The sequence below is a fragment of the Piliocolobus tephrosceles genome, chromosome 14, assembly GCF_002776525.5.
Source record: "Piliocolobus tephrosceles isolate RC106 chromosome 14, ASM277652v3, whole genome shotgun sequence".
Lineage (NCBI taxonomy): Eukaryota > Metazoa > Chordata > Mammalia > Primates > Cercopithecidae > Piliocolobus > Piliocolobus tephrosceles.
The window spans coordinates 76861953-76884651 of record NC_045447.1 but is presented as its reverse complement, the minus strand read 5'-3'; the positions used below and the strand labels follow the sequence as shown (position 1 = coordinate 76884651).

The 22699-nt window shown below is 38.0% G+C and overlaps 1 protein-coding gene across 1 annotated transcript; it reads left to right on the top strand.

The window, feature by feature from the left end:
* Positions 1-1158: 1158 nt before the first annotated feature.
* CD274 (CD274 molecule) lies at positions 1159-21230 on the top strand. The gene is made up of 7 exons (XM_023213172.1): positions 1159-1414; positions 6727-6792; positions 7704-8045; positions 13508-13795; positions 16156-16263; positions 17427-17486; positions 18534-21230. Exons 2-7 carry the CDS (start codon positions 6741-6743, stop codon positions 18554-18556), a joined length of 873 nt encoding a protein of 290 aa, XP_023068940.1. The 5' UTR covers positions 1159-1414; positions 6727-6740; the 3' UTR covers positions 18557-21230.
* The last annotated feature ends 1469 nt before the right edge of the window (positions 21231-22699 follow it).

The window sequence follows — 22699 nt, the reverse complement described above, 5'->3', positions numbered from 1 at the left end:
CCTAGAGGACACAGTCCTCTAGGACTTTTGGGGAACTTTGGGAAGTCACCCAAACTCACAGTCACCAAAATTGCTCTATTCTACTATGTGACCTCAATAGAGATTTGAAAGAAGGAACATCTGAGCTGGGTCCAAACCCTATTGCAATTTTATTGAAGCCAAAGAGAACTCCACACTCCTGCCAAATCAAGGCACTGTCAGCCTCAATAATTTCCAAGATAAAAATAAAAATCTGTGATATGATCAGAATGTGAAAAATCTTATTTGGAAAGCAAATGTCATAACCAGTGCAAGGGCCATCTCAATATTCATTCATTATGCAGTATTTTGAACTGCAGTTGAAATGAATAAGAAGGAAAGGCAAACAATGAAGAGTTCAATTTCTTAATTTAGAAAAAGAGAAAAAAAAAAGAAAAGAAAAGGGAGCACACAGGCACGGTGGCTCAAGCCTGTAATACCAGCACTTTGGTGGATCACTTGAGGTCAGGAGTTCGAGAAAAGGGAGCACCTCGAAGTTCAGCAGTGGATAATACTTAAATAAATTATGACACCATTGTCTGTCATCTTGGGCCCATTCACTAACGCAAAACTTTTAAAAGGGCTTTCTTAACCCTCACCTAGAATAGGCTTCCCCAGCCTGAATCCCTAGGGTGGCAGAATAGCAGGGACCCTGAGCATTCTTAAAAGATGTAGCTCGGGATGGGAAGTTCTTTTAATGACAAAGCAAATGAAGTTTCATTATGTCGAGGAACTTTGAGGAAGTCACAGAATCCACGATTTAAAAATATATTTCCTATTATACACCCATACACACATACACCTACTTTCTAGAATAAAAACCAAAGCCATATGGGTCTGCTGTTGACTTTCTATATGTTGTAGAGTTATATCAAGTTAGGTCAAGATGTTCAGCCACCTTGAAGACGCTTTTATCAGAAAGGGGGAAACCTTTCTGATAAAGGTTAAGGGGTAACCTTAAGCTGTTACCCCTCTGAAGGTAAAATCAAGGTGCATTCAGATGTTGGCTTGTTGTAAATTTCTGTTTATATTAATAACATACCAAATGTGGATTTGGTTTAATCTTCGGAACTCTTTCCGGTGAAAACCTCATTTACAAGAAAACTGGACTAACAGGTTTCACTTTCTGTTTCATTTCTATACACAGCTTTATTCCTAGGACACCACCGCCACTAGCTACCCAAACTGAAAGCTTCCCCGATTCCGCCGAAGGTCAGGAAAGTCCAATGCCCGGCAAACTGGATTTGCTGCCTTGCGCAGAGGTGGGCGGGACCCCGCCTCCGGGCCGGGCGCCAAGTTGAGCAGCTGGCACACCTCGCACAGCCCCAGTCCTGAAGCCCCAGTCCTGCGCTGCTTCCCGAGGCTCCGCACCAGCCGCGCTTCTCTCTGCCTGCAGGTAGGGAGCGTTGTTCCTCCGCAGGTGCCCACGGCCCAGCATCTCTGGCTAACTCGCTGGGCACTTTAGGACGGAGGATCTCTACACCCTTTCTTTGGGATGGAGAGAGGAGGAGGGAAAGGGAACGCGATGGTCTAGGGGGCAGTAGAGCCAATTACCTGTTGGGATTAATAAGAACAGGCAATGCATCTGGCCTTCCTCCAGGCGCAATTCAGTTTTGCTCTAAAAATAATTTATACCTCTAAAAATAAATAAGGTGGGTAATATAGGATAGGTAGTCATTCTTATGCGACTGTGTGTTCAGAATATAGCTCTGATGCTAGGCTGGAGGTCTGGACACGGGTCCTAGTCCACCGTCAGCTGCTTGCTAGTAATATGACTTGTGTAAGTCATCCCAGCTGCAGCATATAAGTAAGTCTCTTCCTGCGCTAGGCAGGTCCAGGACCCATGAACGGAATTTATTTGCTCTATCCGTTCTGAGAACCCAAAGGAGTCCTAAAAGAGGAATGGAGGAGCCTAAGAATAAAAATAGTATAATAAAACATTTCTTAGACACCTTGACCTTGGCCTATGTCAAAGTTCAGTCTGGGTTTGTCTTATAACACAAGGAGTAAAAGTACCATTGTTCTACCTCTTTTTTTAATACTTGAAAAAAAATTTACTGTAGATGCTTTTCTGTTAATTAAATAACCTTCTAAAAAATGTTTTTATCGCTGCATTCGATTAGGCTGGATAACTAAATGAAATTAATTCCTCATTGTTGGGTATAAAGGATATTTACAGTGGTTCTGTCTTAGCCATTCACTGAACATCATTGCATATATATCTCTGGAATATTGCTGATTGTTTCCGTCAATAAACTTAGAAGTGTAACTACTTAGTCAAAGAGACTGAATATTTTAAAGGCCTTTTGAAGAAAACTGAAAATGCTTTCCAGAAAGGATGTATCAGTTGACACTGATGGTCGTCAACAGTATTTAAGGAGAACTATGATACTCTGAAGAAAAACTTAGCCTTTCTCAGTAGAAGCAGGTAGGCAGAGGCCACATGACAGCAGTTAGAGTGTGGTCTTCAAGGAAGTCACAGAAATACTGTGGGGAATTGAAACCCCACATGGAAAATGCACAAGAGTGTCTCAGTGTGACTGAGAAGGAGGTTGGGCTTGGGGTTTAACTTAAGAATTTTTTTTTTTTTTCTTTTATGGAGATAGGGCTTTTGTTATGTTACCCAGGCTGGTCTCGAACTCCTAGCCTCAGGCGATCCTCCCGCCTCAGGCTCCAGAAGTCCTGGGATTACTGGCCAGAGCCACCATGCAGGCCTCTTACTCCTCCTTTTGAGAAAGGAAGCTTAACCTTTTTTTGTTTGTTTTTGTTTTTTTTTTTTTTGTTTTTTTTGAGACGAGTCTCACTTTGTTGCCCAAGCTGGAGTACAGTGGTGCAATCTCAGCTCATGGCAACCTCTGCCTCCTGGGTTCAAGTGATTCTCCTGCCTCAGCCTCCTGAGTAGCTGGGACTACAGGCACCCACCACCACGCCCGGCTAATTTTTGTATTTTTAGTAGAGATGGGGTTTCACCATATTGGCCAGGCTGATCTCGAATTCCTGACTCAGGTGATCCACCTGCCTCGGCCTCCCAAAGTGCTGGGATTACAGGCATGAGCCACCGCACCTGGCCACTTGACTTTTTCTCTATCTCTTCCTCCTACCCATCCTACCCTTGGAAGATAGAGAAGTAGTATCAGTTCCATCGTGTTATACTGGGCTTCCCCCAGGGACAAACCAACTTCCCCAACCTGAATGAGCCATCACTTCTTCCCCAGTTTACATTTCATTGCTCTTTGAATGTCTCCGTTTGGATATGGGAATTCACATATGGTCATAATTCTTACCTGAAGAAGACGTCAGTCTTCTTCTCTTAGACCAACTGCCCTGATGTGAGGTTTAGAGGTTAAAGAACATGTGTGTATTTACATGATCTTTGTATTCTGCCTTTTCGTCCCTCACTAATGACAGCTGAACCCCAAGGAAATGGAGCTGTGGAGGAGAGGGTTTGATGAGAAAGTAGGTAAATATTGGATCTAATCCATCACCTTCCAGGAAACCTCCATTACTTCTAAAAATTTCAACCAAATTTGTTAAAGGACAAGAACTCCACCAGAGTAGGCCATAAACATTGGCAAAATTAGTTGTAATCTATGACTAGATTTAATGTCCCTTTGTTTTATTCACATATGGTTATAATGCTTTGCTTGGAATTAGGGGTATTTTAAGTTTTCTTCTGCCTAGTAAGTGTATTTGTGCTTATAATACAATAATTATAAAATATCACATTAATATTTTATAACTGTACAGTTAACTCTGGCCCAAGGAAAAGATAGTCCGATAGATGCTGCAGCCCCATTTTGTATCTAACCCTGGCAAGAGGATGATGACTCATGTTATTTCACTTACCCTTTTTACCTTTTAACATGAAGGACTCATATAGGTCAATAAGAAACTAGTGATATAAAAAGACCAAAAAATGGTCAGATCTTTCACATTAGCAAAAAAAATATTTTTTAAACAATACCCAGTTCTGGGTGAAAATACAATGTAACAGTATCAAGTATCAACATGTGTCAAGAACCAGAAAAATGTTCTTTTTCTTTGATCAACAACACTATTTGAGGAAATCTATCCTCAGGGCCTAGCCTGGGGCCTGGCACACAGTAGGCACTGAACAAATATTTGCTGAACACACAAATACTTATGATATTTTAAAAATTGGCAACAATCCGATACCTAACAATAGAGGAATTAAATATTATGGAACTGTTAAATAAGATGCTTACAAATATCATGCAGTAAGATGCGCAATATTCATATCATAAGCTTAAATGAAACCAATGGGTATTAAAGGTATGGTAAGGTTATAAATTACTTTTTAAAAGATTAAAGGGAAAAGACTGAAAGATATATACTGAAATGCTCACAGTGTGACAAGGTTTCCCAGCCTTGGCACTATTGACATTTTAGGCTGTATGTCTTTGCTGTGGGAGGCTGGCCTGTGCACTGCAGGATGTTTGGCAACACTCTTGGTTTCTACCCCTAGATAGCAGTAGCAACCCTCCCTCAACCAGCCCAATTTTGACAACCAAAAATGTTTCCAGGCGTCACCAGATTGTCCCTGGGTGAGAGTGATGAAACAGTAGGTGATTTTCCCCTTCTTTTCTCATTTTCTGTAATTTTGTCACATTACTTTAATAATAAGGAAAAAACATAAAAAATAAATGAATTTATTATTCTACCTCAGTTTGGATGTTTGGACTCCATTTTGGGGTTCTTTCCATTATATCACTTGGTCTGCTAAACATTCTATGGTTTGGCAAGGTGAAATGATTCATGAAATTTTGTTTTCATTTTTTACCTGATACTAAAAGTAAAACATTCATTCACTTGAAAATTTGGACACAGAACACCAAAAAAAAAAAAAATCCATAATCTCATCTCTCTTATTCTGTCTTTTCCTTCCTTTTTTCCCTTTAAAAACAATAAAGAGTGAAAACCTACCTGTTCTCCCTCCAATTTAATTCCGCAATATAATCACTGTTAACATCTTGGACATTTCCTGTGTCTAAACACACATACTCACTTTTTCTTTTTTTTAGCAAAAGTGGATTTCTGCTACATGTAGTGTTCTGCAACTTCCTACATGTTTACAAAATCAGTACATTTATATATGCTGAATTCAGTCCTTAATGGTATTATATTTTGTGAATATAACAAAATTTATTTAACCACTTAGACAATCTAGGATATTCTCAGTTTGCTGTTATGAGCAATGCTCTTCCTTTACATATACATATGTGTGTGTGTGTGTGTGTGTGTGTGTGTGTGTGTTTGTTTTAGTAGGATAGATTTCTAGGAGAGGGCGAAATGTCATATGACATCCACATTTACAATTGTAATAGGAAGTATCAAAGTGCCCCCTAAAAAAAAAAAATTCCTCCCATTAGTGGGTGAGAAAGCCTATTTGTTCATATCTTCACAAACACTAAATATTAGAAATATTTACAATTGTGTTCAAGCTAATAAGTGAAAATGGTATTTCATATCTTATAATTTTTATTGTGAGACTGAACATCTTTCCTATGTTTACATGTCACCTGTATTTCTTATTCTTTGAACTATACGTTATGACCTTTCACTTATTTTCCTCATGGGTTATGTGTAGTTTGTGTAGTTGTCTTATTGATTATTAAGAGCTATTTATATACTAGGAACATTAATCTCCTGTCTTATATGTATGTGGCATTGATTAGTTGATCATTTGTGAGTTCATGTCTGTATACAAAGATTGGAGAGGCACTAAGAGGGAAAACTTACCTCTTTCTTATCAAAGTTTGTAAATATATGTATAACAGAAGAGAGAGAAAACATTAATAAATGCTGAAATAGAGTATAAATCTTTTACTCCACTACTTCAACATAAACTACAAAAGGAGAGTGACTTTTCTTTCATGCTGACTTCCATATTCCCCATGCCTAAAATAGTGCCTAGCACAGAAGAGGTGCTCAATCAGTCTTTGCTAAATGAAAGAATTAGTAACATTTCAAGCAGGATGACTAAATGAAGACTAGAATCCAGGCAGATACTCTGGAAGAGTGACTGTGAGTCATTCATGGTCTTGGTATGAATTAGTCAAATCCAGCTTTCTCCCCTTCCCACTCCCCACTGTTAGTAGAATAATCTGTTTATTGAGAGAATAGATTTATAATTTAGAATAAGTGAGAGGGGCAGAAGAGGAGATTTTGAAGGATGGCACCTGAAGGAGGACTAGCATGGCTGAGATAGTGAAGTGGAAGTCTTGAATAGCTAAAGGGTAAGATGAAAGTATTTAGCCATAGGGGGAAAAAGCATTGACAGGTTGGAAATGTAAAAGTCAGATTCTCCTTGCTTTGAAATTTTGTACAGGGCAGGTTCTACTAGGTATGTTACAATGCAGAAAAAACATGAAATAGTTGAGAGGAATTTGGTGAAATATTATCGTCTTGGCTTCTTTTGAGTGAGCAGATTTTTTTCCGGGCCTGTAACTATAATGAATTTGAAACTTCTCATCTTTTAGTAACTTTTTTCACTTAAGTTTATGTGGCTGTGGGCAATGGAATGAAGGTATTGAACTTCCAATTCCCTGTTGGGTTTCCACAATTACAAGTCAATCATGACTGGTTATTAGAAGACTATTTCAATTAGAACCACCAAGTCCCATAATGTCATATTGTGTGTTTAATTATTAAGTAAAGCAGTCTTCTTTTTGTGTTTTCCATAATTAGCGCATTCCAGAAAGATGAGGATATTTGCTGTCTTTATATTCACGATCTACTGGCATTTGCTGCATGGTAAGACACCAAATCCTTCCATTAGGTTCTATATTTTAAATATTTTAACCATGAGTTTAAAACTAAAATGATAATTTAAAATGCATGCAATTTTCTTATAGAGAGAATACTCTCTTCTTTCTTCTACTTTACACAATGACAAAGTCTTTCTTCTACTTTACACAATGATAAAGTTCCCTGTGTCATTGTGTAAAAATATAGAGAATATAGACAAATTGAAAGACACAAAATAATCTATTACCCATTTCCCAGGGTTAACTACTGAAAATATCTGGGGAAATGGCCTGTATGTATATATTTATTTGTTTGTTTTCAACAAGGCCAGGATCTTTCGATCTTTCAATCTTGGTTGCTCTGTGACATGCCTTTCCTGACGAGGATACTCTAAGGAAGACTTGTAGGATACATGGAAAATGTCAGGGTAACACAGTACTGGCACCACCCTGCGGTCTTTCTTGAACTCCATACCAATGTACTTCTTGCCAGAAAACTGATCAAAAGTTTAGGGAAGTAAAAAGAGAGGACTGTTAGAATCTACCATTCCCTCTATGTAGGAAGCAAATAGGTGTTCAGTCAAAGGACATTCTGGGGATGTCTACATGAAACCAAGTCTCCTGGTTGTAAGTACTCCATCTCCATATAATATTTTACAGTAATATATGTTTATAAATTGTGGGGGCAACTTGTTTAGCTACTTTTATTATTCTGTTATTGGGACACTATGTCTCGGCATGAAATATAGTGTCCCAAAACATATTTCAAGCCCATTGGATAAAATATGTATTTAGCAAGTTCTTAAATACAATGATAACATAACTGACCAGATAAAGTGATTTTTAAATGCTGTGCCAACTTTATAAATGTTTTGAGGAATTTTCCCTTTTCTGAAGGTTGTTCTTCTTTCTTTTTAGCATTTACTGTCACGGTTCCCAAGGACCTATATGTGGTAGAGTATGGCAGCAATATGACAATTGAATGCAAATTCCCAGTAGAAAAACAACTAGACCTGGCTTCACTAATTGTCTATTGGGAAATGGAGGATAAGAACATTATTCAATTTGTGCATGGAGAGGAAGACCTGAAGGTTCAGCATAGTAACTACAGACAGAGGGCTCAGCTGTTGAAGGACCAGCTCTCCCAGGGAAATGCTGCACTTCAGATCACAGATGTGAAATTGCAGGATGCAGGGGTTTACCGCTGCATGATCAGCTATGGTGGTGCCGACTACAAGCGGATTACTGTGAAAGTCAATGGTAAGAATTATTATAGATGAGAGGCCTGATCTTTATTGAAAACATATTCTAAGTGTTGAAGACTTTTCATTCTTGTAAGTCCATACTTATTTTCAAACAGAATAGCATAGTCTGTCATTCATTCAGTTCATGAATTCATTCACATAAGTCTACAATTAGCATTTCTTGAGCACCTATATGATAGTCACTGGAAATCCAGAGACAACACAGAGCCATGTTCTACAGTATGTACAGTTTTCCAAAAATAATTCCTAGTCTTTACTTTTTTATTATAAATGTAATACATATACTTGCAAATAATTCAGATACTGTGGAAGAGATCAAATGAATTGCAAAAGTGTCCCTCCTCCCTTCACCACTATCTCCCATGAGATAACCAAGAGACACTCCAAGAGAGTAACCACCATTTGTGTGTCCCTCCAAAAACTTTTTTATTCAACTACTATTTTTTTATTTTATTAGGTCTGTCAGTTTTCCTTTTTTGAGCCTCTCTATATTAAATGCTAATAAATATATTCAGAACAAACCCCACTGTAAGGTTCACATTAAAAAAGACTTGAAGTCTCCCTATGAAGACAAAAAATAATCATATTAAGTGTAAAAGAACTTATTCTTCCAGTACAGTATAAACTATACTCACTGGGCATATATTCATCTTGAAAATCTATACTGATGTTGTCTTGGGGAATTGAAGAGGAACTAGGAGTGTCAATTCCTGGGAATTGACCCACAGTTATGTCATCAGGTCACTTGAGTTCGAAGTTTTGTGTTGGTACTAGCTAAGTAAAGGAAAACACCTCTGCTTTCATTGTTGAGTTTCATAGAATTGAGAGCTGAAATGATCCCAGGCAGGAGCAACTAATCCAAACTCCCACAAAGAACAAAAATCCCCCAGAGGATCTTCTGTTCATATATTTCCTGCAGTGGCGTCCCTGTCATATCCCACAATGGCATCCCTACCATTTGGACTCCCCTTCCATATCCTGTTGAAATTACTACCTAATAGTAAGCTGAAATCTGCCCCTCTAGTTGTAGTTTTGGAATTATTTCATTTCCATGATGACCTTTTAATATTTGACTAGAATTAAATCATCTCCCCTTGATATTTCCATTCCTGGACTAACTACCATCAATCTGAGGGCTAACAAACAAGTAGAAAAAGTCTACACTTGTCACTGATCATTGATCAATGATTAGTCAATGATCACTGATAATTATAAGCTCAAAAACAAAATCATGTGGGGATTAAGAGAAATGTATCAGTTTTGTGTTGTATTTCTGGTCCCTGATTCTGGCTCAAATAATGCTACTATTGTCAAGAAGATATCACTTGTAAAGTAGATTTAATTTTCATTATATTTTACCATGTGCTTCTCCATTCACGGCATTTCTTGAGATGTCGTGGTTTATACTTTCAGTTTTTCTCCAGTCCATCAGCAAATATCAGGCATCTACTGTGTTCCAAGATATTAAAGAAATCATCATGACTTAGCCTCATCAACAGCATTGCTAGATCTGGGATGGAAAAGAAGAGTATAATCCTGGCAGTCAGGAAGAAGGCCGCATAAAGTATAAGTTTCTGCTTCCAAAGAAGATCTCTCATCAGCCTGTAGGGAGTATATAGGGAAGGGACAGCTGTCCTCGTAGTAGCAAAGGGTTTTATTCAGGTCATCTGGGCTCCATAATGTCCCTTGTGTATCTGCAGTCTCCTTTGCCATGGATCAACACAATAGGAAATCTTCCGGCACTGATGGTTTTTCCAAGGGGGAGTTCTTCAGGGAGCAAAGCAAATAACCCACCAGGTTTGAGGACTTGATTTGTTTGACAATTCCATTTTGTATTTTAAATTGGTTAATTTGCATCCTAGTCCCAATCCGTCTTGTCATTTGCAGACAGTGGTTTTGGGGTTGAGTTGAGCTATACCAAAAGACTGAACCTTCTGCACTTAGAACAAGGAAGGCAACCACCAAGCTTCACTTGCACTGAGGCAGTGTCTCCAATGGAAATGAGGTAGCTGGCTTGCAGGAGCTTTACAACTCAGGGAAGTAGAACTCCTCAGTCACCTCCATATGCAAATGATTTCACAGTAATGCTGTTGAACTTCACTTCCCATCACAGCAAATGTGTGGCAACATAGCTTTGCCACAGGAGTTTACTCACCATGGGATTTTAAAGGTGAAACATTTCAAAACTGAAATTTGAAAGAATTTAGTTTTGGATTCACTCAATTATGATCACTTTGGGTGTTATTGCACCTTTCATGTTTGTGAGTTTAAATACCATACTCTCAGGCCTCTAACTTTCAATTAAAAGTGTTTTTCTTTAATCACTGAACCTAATAGCAGGGAAAACGAAATGTTCATTCAGACTTTCAGGACCTTCAATGAGATGAGGCAGCTGAAAGATCAAAGTGTTGCATAGTTATCCCAATAAAGCTATTTGGATCGTACGGACCACATCAACTGCTGTCATTCCCCACCAACCCCATCTTTCCCCAAAATTCCCAGCCCTGTTTAAGTGTTCTCTGTAGCATTTATCTCTATCTAGTATATTGTGTAGCATATCATATCGTACTTTTCTATTTTGTTTATTGTCTCTCTCCTCCTAGAATATAAACTCCACAAGCACAGAGATTTGGGTCTGTTTTTTAATATTGTTATATCCCCAAGGCTTGACATACAGCAGAGTGGTAGTATGACAAAAGCACACAAAAAATATTTGTTGAGTCAATGAATAAATGATTTCCTCAAATAGGGTTAGCCTAAATTTTGGAAACATGAACAGACTTGGATATATGAAAATTTATTTCTGAAACTGTTCATCAGGAACTGTTAGCACCTTCTAAAGGGTACACTGAAGCAGCAGTAGTAAAAGGAGGAGGAGGAGCAGCTCTGCTACTACTACTATCGAGTACTACTACAATTAGCACTTGCTTATTCTGTGTGTTAGGTCCTGTACTGAACATTCTGCCTAAATTAGTTCATTTCCTCCTGGAAATGACTCTGTGGGGTAGATGTTTCATCATGTAAGATGAGTATTTTTCACACTTGACTGTCTCTGAAATCTGAGTGTGTCTTTCAATGATGGAATATTTGATTTCATGAGAAGTATTATTCCCATTTTAAGGATGAGGAAACCGAGGTCCAAAGAAATTAAGTAATTTGCCCAAATTCACCCAGCCTCGTAAATGATAAAGCTAGTTCTAAATCCAAGCAGATTGGCTCTGAAGTCTGGGCCCTTAATAACCACTTATTGCCTGTATTTGTACCTCTGGTGTATGTATCAAGTTACATATTGGCTTCAAAACTATCATGACCTTTTCTTGATTTTGATTGTTCAACGTTAGTATAGTGTTCTAGATCTAGTAAACCAGGGGTCTGCAAAAAATTTTGATTACTCACCTCATCTGTAAAACATTTTACACTTGTGTGTCTATGCACACACATTTGTGTGTAATTGTAAAAAATGTACTATCTATTAATATATAGGTTGTACCGTAAGAAATTGCCATTTTTGAAGAGCAAAAAAGGTTGAATATTACCGGTTTCATCTGGTTCAACCTAATAGACATTTGTACAAAAACAGACATTTTAAGAGGATGAAATAAAAATTTAATAAACAATATTTTCAATTTTTACTAATTGTGATGCTTCACTATTGTTAGCTAACATGTCAAGGCATAATATACCTTAGGGTGAAATTTATCATTAACAAAGGTGGATGGTGTCAATAATCTTGAGGTTTGTGTCTTTTTATATAACACTGTGAGTTCTAAGTAAGTACTTATTGTTTACAACCTCATACAGTGGCCAATAAGAAGTGTCACTTCTGCTGTTTCCTCTGGGTTGTGCTTGAATTATTAGTATTATCTTCAATCCTCAGTTTCTTTGTGGAAAACTTTTTAATTAGTTATTTAATTTTGTAAGATGGTTAGTTTAGTCAAAATTAGATAAGAGAATCTGAAAATCCATAATTACCCCAAAGCAACCCACTCATAAGAACTATTATTTTTGTGTTTTGAAATCATAATTTCATTGATTTCCAGTGTTTCCACTGGTAGTGGTTTCATTGATGTAGGAGTATCAAAACATCACTCATTGTTTATTTCAGTTTTGTTTGATCCTAGCTGTTTTGTGTTAACTCTGAAGAAATTACATCACAGATCTATTGTTGTCCTTGGTAAAGAAATGGAGAGTTAAGGCTCTAGATCATTAGTGGTTACGCTGTAAGTATTAGGAGTAAAAAAAAAGATTATACCAACAAAATAAGAACATGTTAATGTACTTGTAATAGATAAACATGAATAAAGCTCTTATGCTATATAGATGCACTGAACAATCTACTAGAATTGTCAGCAAACTGGGTATCTTAATCCTAAAAGGGTCCCAAACCAATGATCTAAAATTGAATCAAACTTTCTTCCTTGAGCATAATTATTTAAGTGATTTATTAAAATAGCCAGCATTTAAAAGCTTAAAATATAAGTATCATAATGTGGTATCCTAGATAGGATCCCAGAACAGAAAAAGGATATTAGGGAAAAACTGGAGGAATGGAATAAATTATGCAGTTTAGTTATTAATAATGTACTAATATCCTTAGTTATGACCATTGTACCATGGTAAAGTAAGATACTAACAATAGAGGAAACTGGGTAAGGGGTATACGTAACTCTATACTATCTTTGCAATTTTATTTTTGTAAATTTAAAACTTCTAAAATAAAGAACAAATTTAAACATTAAAAAGTATCACCAGGAACATGTATCACTGTTTACAGATGAAACAGTATGTACTTTTATATCTGATTTCTGATCATTGACTTCAAATCAGAAAAGTGAATGACACATCAAGATCAGGTTTTCTGTTTACTAAATAAAGTCTAAGAAAACAAAGCATACCAGCTGGAGAGATTCATATTTATAAAGACAGATTTATAACAACAAAAATAAAATATCCAAGAATAAATTTAAGAAGAAATGGGGCACTATGTAAAAAGTATAGCACTTTACTGAGAAACATATGAAAACCTGAATACATGGAGAGAGGTATTTTATATTTGAATAGAAAGACTGCTAGTTTAAAGATAATTCTCTTAAAAATTTTTTTTTTATAGGAATTTAAGAGGTACAAGAGCAGTTTTGTCACACGGATATATTACATAGTGGTGAAGTCTGGGGTTTTAGTGTAAATTAATCTTTACATTTTGTTTGAGCCCAATAAATGTACCAACATGATTTTTATAGCAAGATAGTCATTCCTATTAACCCAAACTTGTCCCAACTTTGAACTGAACTGAGGCAGAGCTAGCAGGTGTCCCCCACTGCTGAGGCATCTGAACATTAAGCATATCCCTCTGAGAACCAGCCTGCATTGATACTCTTTCTAATGTAGACAGCATCAAGCTATATATCTAGTTCTGTGCTCAGCAAAAGCCCTGACTTCTTTTTGCTTATGTCCTAGCTCCATACAACAAAATCAACCAAAGAATTTTGGTTGTGGACCCAGTCACCTCTGAACATGAACTAACATGTCAGGCTGAGGGCTACCCCAAGGCCGAAGTCATTTGGACAAGCAGTGACCATCAAGTCCTGAGTGGTAAGACCACCACCACCAATTCCAAGAGAGAGGAGAAGCTTTTCAATGTGACCAGCACACTGAGAATCAACACAACAGCTAATGAGATTTTCTACTGCATTTTTAGGAGATTAGATCCTGAGGAAAACCATACAGCTGAATTGGTCATCCCAGGTAATATTCTGAATGTGTTCATTAAAATATGTCTAACACTGTCCCCTAGCACGTAGCATGATGTCTGCCTATCATAGTCATTCAGTGTTTGTTGAATAAATGAATTAATGAATAACATTATATTTACAAAATGTATCCTAATTCCTCACCTCCATTCACCCAAATCATATTGTTACTTAATAAACATTCACCAGATAGTTATTGAATATGCCTTTTGTTCCATGCATTGTAGTACTCATTTGATACACATAGAATAATAAGACTCACGTTCACACTCTTCAGGAAACAGATAAAAAACAAACGAACAAACAAAAAACAGGCAATCCAATACCATGTGAGAAATGCTTTCATACCACGTGGGAAACCTGGGGGAATACCTGAGAGGAATACGCAATTCAGGCCATGTTTCAGGAATCCAAATCCTGGCACATCAGAGCCGCCTCCTTCTTTCCAGGGTTTCTGTGGCAGGAAATAAATGGAACGTATTTTTCTATCTTATGCCAAACAGGAGGGACCCTTTCTCCCCTGTGCCTCTCACAAGGTAGTCTACAATATTTCAATGCTAGCAGTCTGTTTAGTGCACAGGACATGAGGCTGTGTATCCCTGGGCAAATTGCTAGACTTCTGTGTGCTTCACTTTCTCTGTAGGATTATAACCTACTGAGCAAGGTTATTGTGGGGGTCAAATTAGCAACAGTGTATGAAAATGATTTGAGACCATTGCCTGCACAAATTCAACTATTTTTTTTTTTATCTCACTACTCTATAGAAGTAGGTAGGGTGGGAGACACAGTCTGATGGGAGGCTCAGAATGTGAAAGAAAGTGAGGTGAGTGAGCATGATATTTAATATAAACACAAAGATATTCTGAGAAGAGCTTCTCACTTCCCCCACCCCCAATAGATGTTGACAGGAAAATGCCATGTACTTCAGCAAAAACAGCTGAAAAATTAGACAGAAAAGTCCATCAATAGGAAAAGATAATCCTTGGGTATGAGTCCTCAGGTATTCAACTGGCTTTCAGTAAAAGCTAGACTAGTGGGTTCCTGCCATTTAAAAGCTGTTTTATGACAACTTACTTGTTGGGTGGCCTATAGTAACTCACATAACTGTGCTGAATCTGTTTCCTCATCTGTAAATTGGGGATTTTTTTAAATAACTGGCATGCCTAACTCATAAAGTTGTTCTGAAACTGAAATAAAACATATACGAACAGGCATTGTAAACTGTAAGTTATGGAAAAAGCTGGCTGTTGTTGTGTCTTTAAAGCTTCACCTGGGTAGTTAAAGATGGATCATGGGTCTCAGTGGAGAGCTGAGCCAGGCAGAAGCTAACTAAGGGTGAGAGGTGGGAATTAGCAATCTCTGAACATCTGTGTGCCATGGGACCCCTTTTCCTCCTGTATGGTACCCCAGACAAGGAGCCTAGTAAGAGATACTAATGACTTGTTGTCCAGAGATGTTCAAACTGCAGAGAAAGATAAGACAACAAGCATTGGCCTCCAATCATGATGACAGATAGGAGGAGGTGGGAGCTCCTTAGCAGTGCTGATTGGTCTTCCATGTTCTACTGTGGGCCATCTCTGCCATGTACTGTAGGCTACTAACTTCTATATTAAAAAATGCAAGAGGGGCCAGGAGTGGAGGCTCATGCCTATAATCTCAGCACTTTGGGAGGCCAAAGTGGGCAGATCACTTGAGGTCAGGAGTTTGTAACCAGCCTGGCCAACATGGTGAATCTCTGCCTCTACTAAAAATACAAAAATTAGCCAGATGTGGTGGCGTGCACCCGTAATCCCAGCTACTCGGGAGGCAGTACCCAGCTGAGGCACGAGAATTGCTTGAACCTGGGAGGCGGAGGTTGCAGTGAGCCAAGATTGTGCCACTGCCCTCCAGCCTGCGCAACAGAGAAAGACTCTGCCTCAAACATAAATAAATAAATAAATAAATAAATAAATAAATAAGAGGAAGTGAAATAATCAAGGCCACCATTTAATACTGAGTAGCCACTCCATGTGGTACTGTGCTAAGCACATTATAAAATATTAGCCTCACAAGAAATGTATTAGCATTTGTATTTTGTACACTGGTTAAGTATCTTGCCCAAGACCTCAAAACTGGTTAAGGGGCAGCAGAATTTAACCCCAGCGCCACCTTTTCAAAGTCTAGGCTTCTTACACTTCTCCATGCTGTTCCCATTTTAACAGACGTATCTCGCCATTCCAGCCACTCAAACTTTGGCATTTAAGAAAATTATCCTAAAGCTAAACTAAACTTCAAGGATGACTATTCTCCTGATGATCCCTTCCCATCAAAATTTTATCTTTAGTCAGTTTGTTTTTGTTTTGTTTTGTTTTTCAGAACTACCGCTGGCACTTCCTCCAAATGAAAGGACTCACTTGGTAATTCTGGGAGCCATCTTTTTACTCCTTGGTGTAGCACTGACATTCATCTTCTATTTAAGAAAAGGTAGTATTTCCTTAATTGCAGTGGTCTCCACTGGGGATGAGGAGGGGGTGAGAATTGGATCATGGCTGCAAGGAAACCTGACTTAACCTATGCAGGGTGGTGCAAAGGCATTCCACTGTTCAACAGTAATTATATTGAAGCTGCATGGGATCACTGGGTGAAGATGAGGTGTAAGGGGTGAGGGACAGGAGAATGGGTATGGATGGAGGTAGAAGATGCAGTGTCATACAGTTTTTTTCTATCATGAAAATAACCACAGACTTACTGTAAAGAAGGAGCTAAAATGCCTGTCATTTTCAGTTGCATTTTAGTTTTGCATTAGTTGCACCCAGCTGGTTTCTGGGTACTCTAAGTAATAAAAATAGTTCCTCTGTAGAACTGTAGTATTTTCACCATAGAGTATTTTGTAAAATTATTGGTAGAGGATGTTACATAATTTGCATGTGTTCATTTCTCCATTTACCTGTGGGAACAATTAAAATCCAGGAAAATGAGTATATTCAAATAATTTCCTCACATTTATGATGATTCAGAGTAAATAATTCCTCCAATACTTAGAGAAGTATACCAAGAGATCCAGTGATTATATAGAGTTGTCTGATGTTAAATAGGGAAGTAGAATATGGAAGGGAATTCCAATAGTCATTGAAAAATTCCCCACAACCCCTTACATGGGGGAAAGTGGTGTTAACTGAGAGAGTAGAGATAAGCTGTTACCAAAAATTATGTTCTTAACAGGATTGAGATAGCCAGAATATAAGGATCAAGCTTCAATGACAGTAAGATCCTGAGATGCAGTTGATTTGCACAAAGAAATAATTGTTGCCAGCTTGCATTTTGAAAATTTCTCTGGAAAAAGAGATTAGTTGGCAGTAGAAATGAATAGAAATCAACAGATATTAAAATACCTTAGAATTTGGTTCATCTCTGGGAAAAGATGAAAAATAAAAGTGTATAGTCCTCAAGAAAATCTGGGATCAAAAGCATGTGCCTTACCCTATTGAATTAATTAACCTCAGAAGTTGGGAACTGTGGAATAAGGATGTCCACCAGACTTCCTAGGGATTACAAATGTTTCATAGAACTTGAAATTTAAACTTGGGTCACTGTATGGGATGTAGAGCTGTGCTATATGGAAATAAAAATGATTTCTTTTTCTCAAGGGAGAATGATGGATATGAAAAAATGTGGCATCCGAGTTACAAACTCAAAGAAGCAAAGTGGTAAGAATATCAGAAGGAATTGGGAAGTAGAAGTCAAAGGAAACAAAAAGCTAAAGCAATAACAAAGAGAAATCCATTAGTCATAATCTCCTCTCCTTTTAAAGAATGCTGGTTCCCCTTTGCCTCACAACTAATACAAGAACTTCTCCACCATCTCAGGAGGTTTAGGGATGGCCCTCACGAGTAGAGAGTAGGGACCAGCTCTGTGGAGAGAGGAGAGGAGCAGGGAAGGGGAAGGAGTCAGCTTCTCTTTGCTAATCTGTTGCCCTGCACCCTAGCAGCTCCCTGCAGCAGGGGACAAGGTTGACTTAGGTGGATGGATAATTAATTGATTCTAAAATATTCTGTGTCAGTATTGTAATACTATGTTAACTGCGCCATGCACGGTATCTCATTTAATCCCCCACCCCTTGCCATTACCAAAAACAGAGAGAGAAAAATACTAGAATTATCCTCATTTTACAGTAGAGAAAACAGAGGGTCAAGAAGATAATGTAAAGTGCCCAAGAATACACAACTGATCACAAAAATCAAGCTTGGGGGCCATTAGCCTAACCACAGACCCTTACTCTTAACCCATCTGCTTCAATCCATTTTGCTACAAATGTTTACATTTATAAGCAGGGCAGAAAAGTCTCATCCAGTTTATTGAACTAAGAAGAAAGTTATATTAAGGTTTCTAATTTTTTTTAATGTAGTTAGAAACCAAACTTAACAATGAGCCCAAGTTTAAAGCAGTCTAATTAACTTGACAAGCTCAGGCAAGTTTCATTCTGTGGCCCGTAGCATCATCTGTGTTGTAAAGCTAAGTAGCAAATGTTATTTGGGTCATCCTGGGGGAAAAGTCATCCCAATTTGCTCAGGACTGAGGGGTTTTTCAGGATATCATGTAAGGATAATTGGGTACAAATATAACCTGCTTCTTTCTCTCATTTCAAATTTATCATTTATCATCTCAGCAACTATGTTATGTTTTTTATTAGATTTCTTGTTACTTTTTCCCCAGACCACTCCCCATGAAATTAATATACTATTATCACTCTCCAGATACACAATTGGAGGAGACGTAATCCAGCATTGGAACTTCTGATCTTCAAGCAGGGATTCTCAGCCTGTGGTATGGGGGTTTGTCAGGGCTGAGCACGACCAGAGGAATGAATGGGCCCGTGGGACGCATGCAGTATAGGACTTAAAAGGCCCAAGCACTGAAAATGGAACCTGGCGAAAGCAGAGGAGGAGAATGAAGAAAAATGGAGTTGAACAGGGAGCCTGGAGGGAGACCTTGATACTTTCAAATGCCTGAGGGGCTCATCGGCGCATGTGACAGGGAGAAAGGATACTTCTGAACAAGGAGCCTCCAAGCAAATCATCCATTGCTCATCTTAGGAAAACGGGTTGAGAATCCCTAATTTGAGGGTCAGTTCCTGCAGAAGTGCCCTTTGCCTCCACTCAATGCCTCAATTTGTTTTCTGCGTGACTGAGAGTCCCAGTGTTGGAACAGTATTTATGTATGAGATTTTCCTATTTATTTTGAGTCTGTGAGGTCTTTTTGTCATGGGAGTGTGGTTGTGAATGATTTCTTTTGAAGATATATTGTAGTAGATGTTACAATTTTGTCGCCAAACTAAACTTGGTGCTTAATGACTTGCTCACATCTAGTAAAACATGGAGTATTTGTAAGGTGCTTGGTCTCCTCTACAACTACAAGTACACATTGGAAGCATAAAGATCAAACCATTGATTTGTATAGGATGTCACCTTTATTTAACCCATTAATACTCTGATTGACTTAATTTTATTCTCAGACCTCAAGTGTCTGTGCAGTATCTATTCCATGTAAATATCAGCTTTATAATTATGTGATACCGTACACACATAATTTCCTTTCATCACTGTAACCACTCTGTTGTGATAACCACTATTATTTTACCCATTGTACAGCTGAGGAAGCAAACAGATTAAGTAACTTGCCCAAACCAGTAAATAGCAGACCTCAGACTGCCACCCACTGTCCTTTTATAATACAATTTACAGCTATATTTTACTTTAAGTAATTCATTTATTCAAAACCCATTTATTAACTGCCCTTGCAATATCAATCACTGTGCCAGGCATTGAATCTACAGATGTGAGCAAGAGAAAGTACCTGTCCTCAAGGAGCTCGGAGTATAATGAGGAGATTAATAAGAAAATATATTATTACAATCTAGTCCAGTGTCAGAGCATAAGGATGATGTGAGGAGAAAAGCCAAGCAGTGTTGCCAAGAGGAGGAAATAGGCCAATGTGGTCTGGGACAGTTGAATGTACTTTAACATCTTAATAATCAAAGTAATTTTTGTTTACAAAGAGAGGTCAGTACTTAAAATAACCCTGAAAAATAACACTGGAATTCCTTTTCTAGCATTATATTTATCCCTGATTTGCCTTTGCCATACAATCTAATGCTTGTTTATATAGTGTCTGATATTGTTTAACAGTTCTGTCTTTTCTATTTAAATGCTATTAAATTTTAAATTCATACCTTTCCATGATTCAAAATTCAAAAGATCCTATGGGAGATGGTTTGAAAATCTCCACTTCATCCTCCAAGCCATTCAAGTTTCCTTTCCAGAAGCAACTACTACTGCCTTTTATTCATATGTTCTTCTAAAGACAGTCTACATTTGGAAATGTATGTTAAAAGCATATATTTTTAAATTTTTTTCCCTAAATAGTAACACATTATATGTCTGCTGTGCACTTTGCTATTTTTATTTATTGTAGTGTTTCTTATGTAGCACATGGAATGAATTTGAAGCTCCCAAGGGTCAGGACACATGCCTTCTTTGTTTCTAAGTTATCTTTCCCATAGCTTTTCATAATCTTTCATATGATTTAGTACATGTTAAATATGTGCTACATATACATTTAGACAACCAGCATTTGTTAAGTATTTGCTCTAGGACTGAGTTTGGATTTGTTTATGTTTGCTCAAAAGGAGACCCATGGGCTCTCCAGGGTGCACTGAGTCAATCTAGTCCTAAAAAGCAATCTTGTTATTAACTCTGTATGACAGAATCACATCTGGAACTTTTGTTTTCTGCTTTCTGTCAAGTATAAACTTCACTTTGATGCTGTACTTGCAAAATCACATTTTCTTTCTGGAAATTCCAGTAGTGTACCTTGACTGCTAGTTACCCTGTGCCAGAAAAGCCTCATTCGTTGTGCTTGAACCCTTGAATGCCACCAGCTTTCATCACTACACAGGCCTCCTAAGAGGCTTCCTGGAGGTTTTGAGATTCAGATGCCCTGAGAGATCCCAGAGTTTCCTTTCCCTCTTGGCCACATTCTGGTGTCAGTGACAAGGAATACCTTTACTTTGCCACCTGTCAAGGTTGAAGAAACAGCGTCTCCAACAGAGCTCCTTGTGTTATCTGTTTGTACATGTGCATTTGTACAGTAATTTGTGTGACAGTGTTCTTTGTGTGAATTACAGGCAAGAACTGTGGCTGAGCAAGGCATATAGTCTACTCAGTCTATTCCTAACTCCTCCTTGTGGTGTTGGATTTGTAAGGCACTTTATCCCTTTTGTCTCATGTTTCATCATAAATGGCATAGGCAGAGATAATATCTAATTCTGCATTTGACTGTCACTTTTTGTACCTGCATTAATTTAATAAAATATCCTTATTTATTCTGTTACTTGGTACACCAGCATGTCCATTTTCTTGTTTATTTTGTGTTTCATAAAATGCTTAGTTTAACATCCCAGTGGAGAAAGTTACTTGGAATATTTGCAGCCTGCTTCCTAGTTCTTTCTTCATTGCTTCTGTGTTTATATAGCATGCTTTTGAATCCTGCACAATGAAAAAAGTATCAAAAGAATTTATTCTAAAAAAGAATGTATTGAAAATTTTCATTCTCTCTCATTCAGCAGCTTCTCTTAGGACCAAACCAAGAAGAGTCAAAATCCTGTCATCTACATTGAAGATCTAAGGGAGAGAGGGTGGGAGAGAAGGAGTGGAATTCAATGGAACTACAGGGAAACAAAGGGACTTACCTCTATAAAGGACTTTTCCCAGATCTGTAAACAGGTATGCAATCCAGTGCATATGAAGCTGGATGTATTGCAATCTTCAAGTTTTGAAAACAAAGCGAGAAGCCTAGAACTAAGCCAAGTTGAGGATTTAGGGCTAGCAATGGTTAGGACCATAAATCTGTGGTTTTAAAACAAGCATGACAAAACTTACCATTCAAGGAATTATAGACCTTTTAATGTGTCATCCAGTTAGAGTTTAGTCATGAAATTCCGTTTTAAAGGTCTTTATCACTTGTTTGAATCAGATACTCTCAAAGGATTATAATGGCTATTCTAAGAATATGAGTTTGACTGTAGATGTTTTTGTTTGTTTGTTTGTTTGTTTGTCTTTGAGACAGAGTTTTGCTCTTGTCACCCAGGCTGAAGTGCAATGGCACTATCTCAGCTCACTGCAACCTCCACATCCAGGTTCAAGTGATTCTCCTTCCTCAGGCCTTCGAGTAGCTGGGATTACAGGCACCTAACACCACTCCTGGCTAATTTTTGTATTTTAGTAGAGACAGGGTTTCACCATGTTGGCCAGGCTGGTCTCGAACTCCTGACCTCAGGAGATCCACCCATCTCAGCCTCCCAAAGTGCTGGGATTACAGGCATGAGCCACCGTGCCTGGCCTCTAGATGTTTTCAGTAGTAATGACGATGCACTATTTATGCTAGCCCTTGGGCAGTCAAAACAATAAAAATGGGTGCTAGACATCAAGATATCTGGCCTTCCTAATCAGGAAAGAATATGGAGAACTATTCTTCCTGGCTTGCCTTAGTGGTATGGAAATTTTGTGACATTTGAGGGGTCTGTATTATAGAAAAGTTAATATGAAAATGGTCCATAAGCTTTCATTAAACTTTTGCCCTAGTCCCTTTTACAAGCATGTGACTGTCTGCCACAAGTAGGCCTAATATAATTTTTAAGTTTTATTTTATTTTTAATTGACACATAATTGACTTTTTTATTATTATACTTTAAGTTCTAGGGTACATGTGCACAATGTGCAGGTTTGTTACATATGTATACATGTGCCATGCTGGTGTGCTGTACCCATTAACTCATCATTTACATTAGATATATCTCCTAATGCTATCCCCACCACCTCCCCCAACCCCATGACAGGCCCCAGTGTGTGACGTTCCCCATCCT

Coding starts and splice junctions, on each gene's coding strand:
- CD274 (XM_023213172.1), top strand. CDS start 6,741: ATGAGGATATTTGCTGTCTTTATATTCACGATCTACTGGCATTTGCTG. Junction 13,796..16,155: donor AGCTGAATTGGTCATCCCAG/GTAATATTCTGA, acceptor TTTGTTTTTCAG/AACTACCGCTGGCACTTCCT. Junction 17,487..18,533: donor AAACTCAAAGAAGCAAAGTG/GTAAGAATATCA, acceptor ATCACTCTCCAG/ATACACAATTGGAGGAGACG.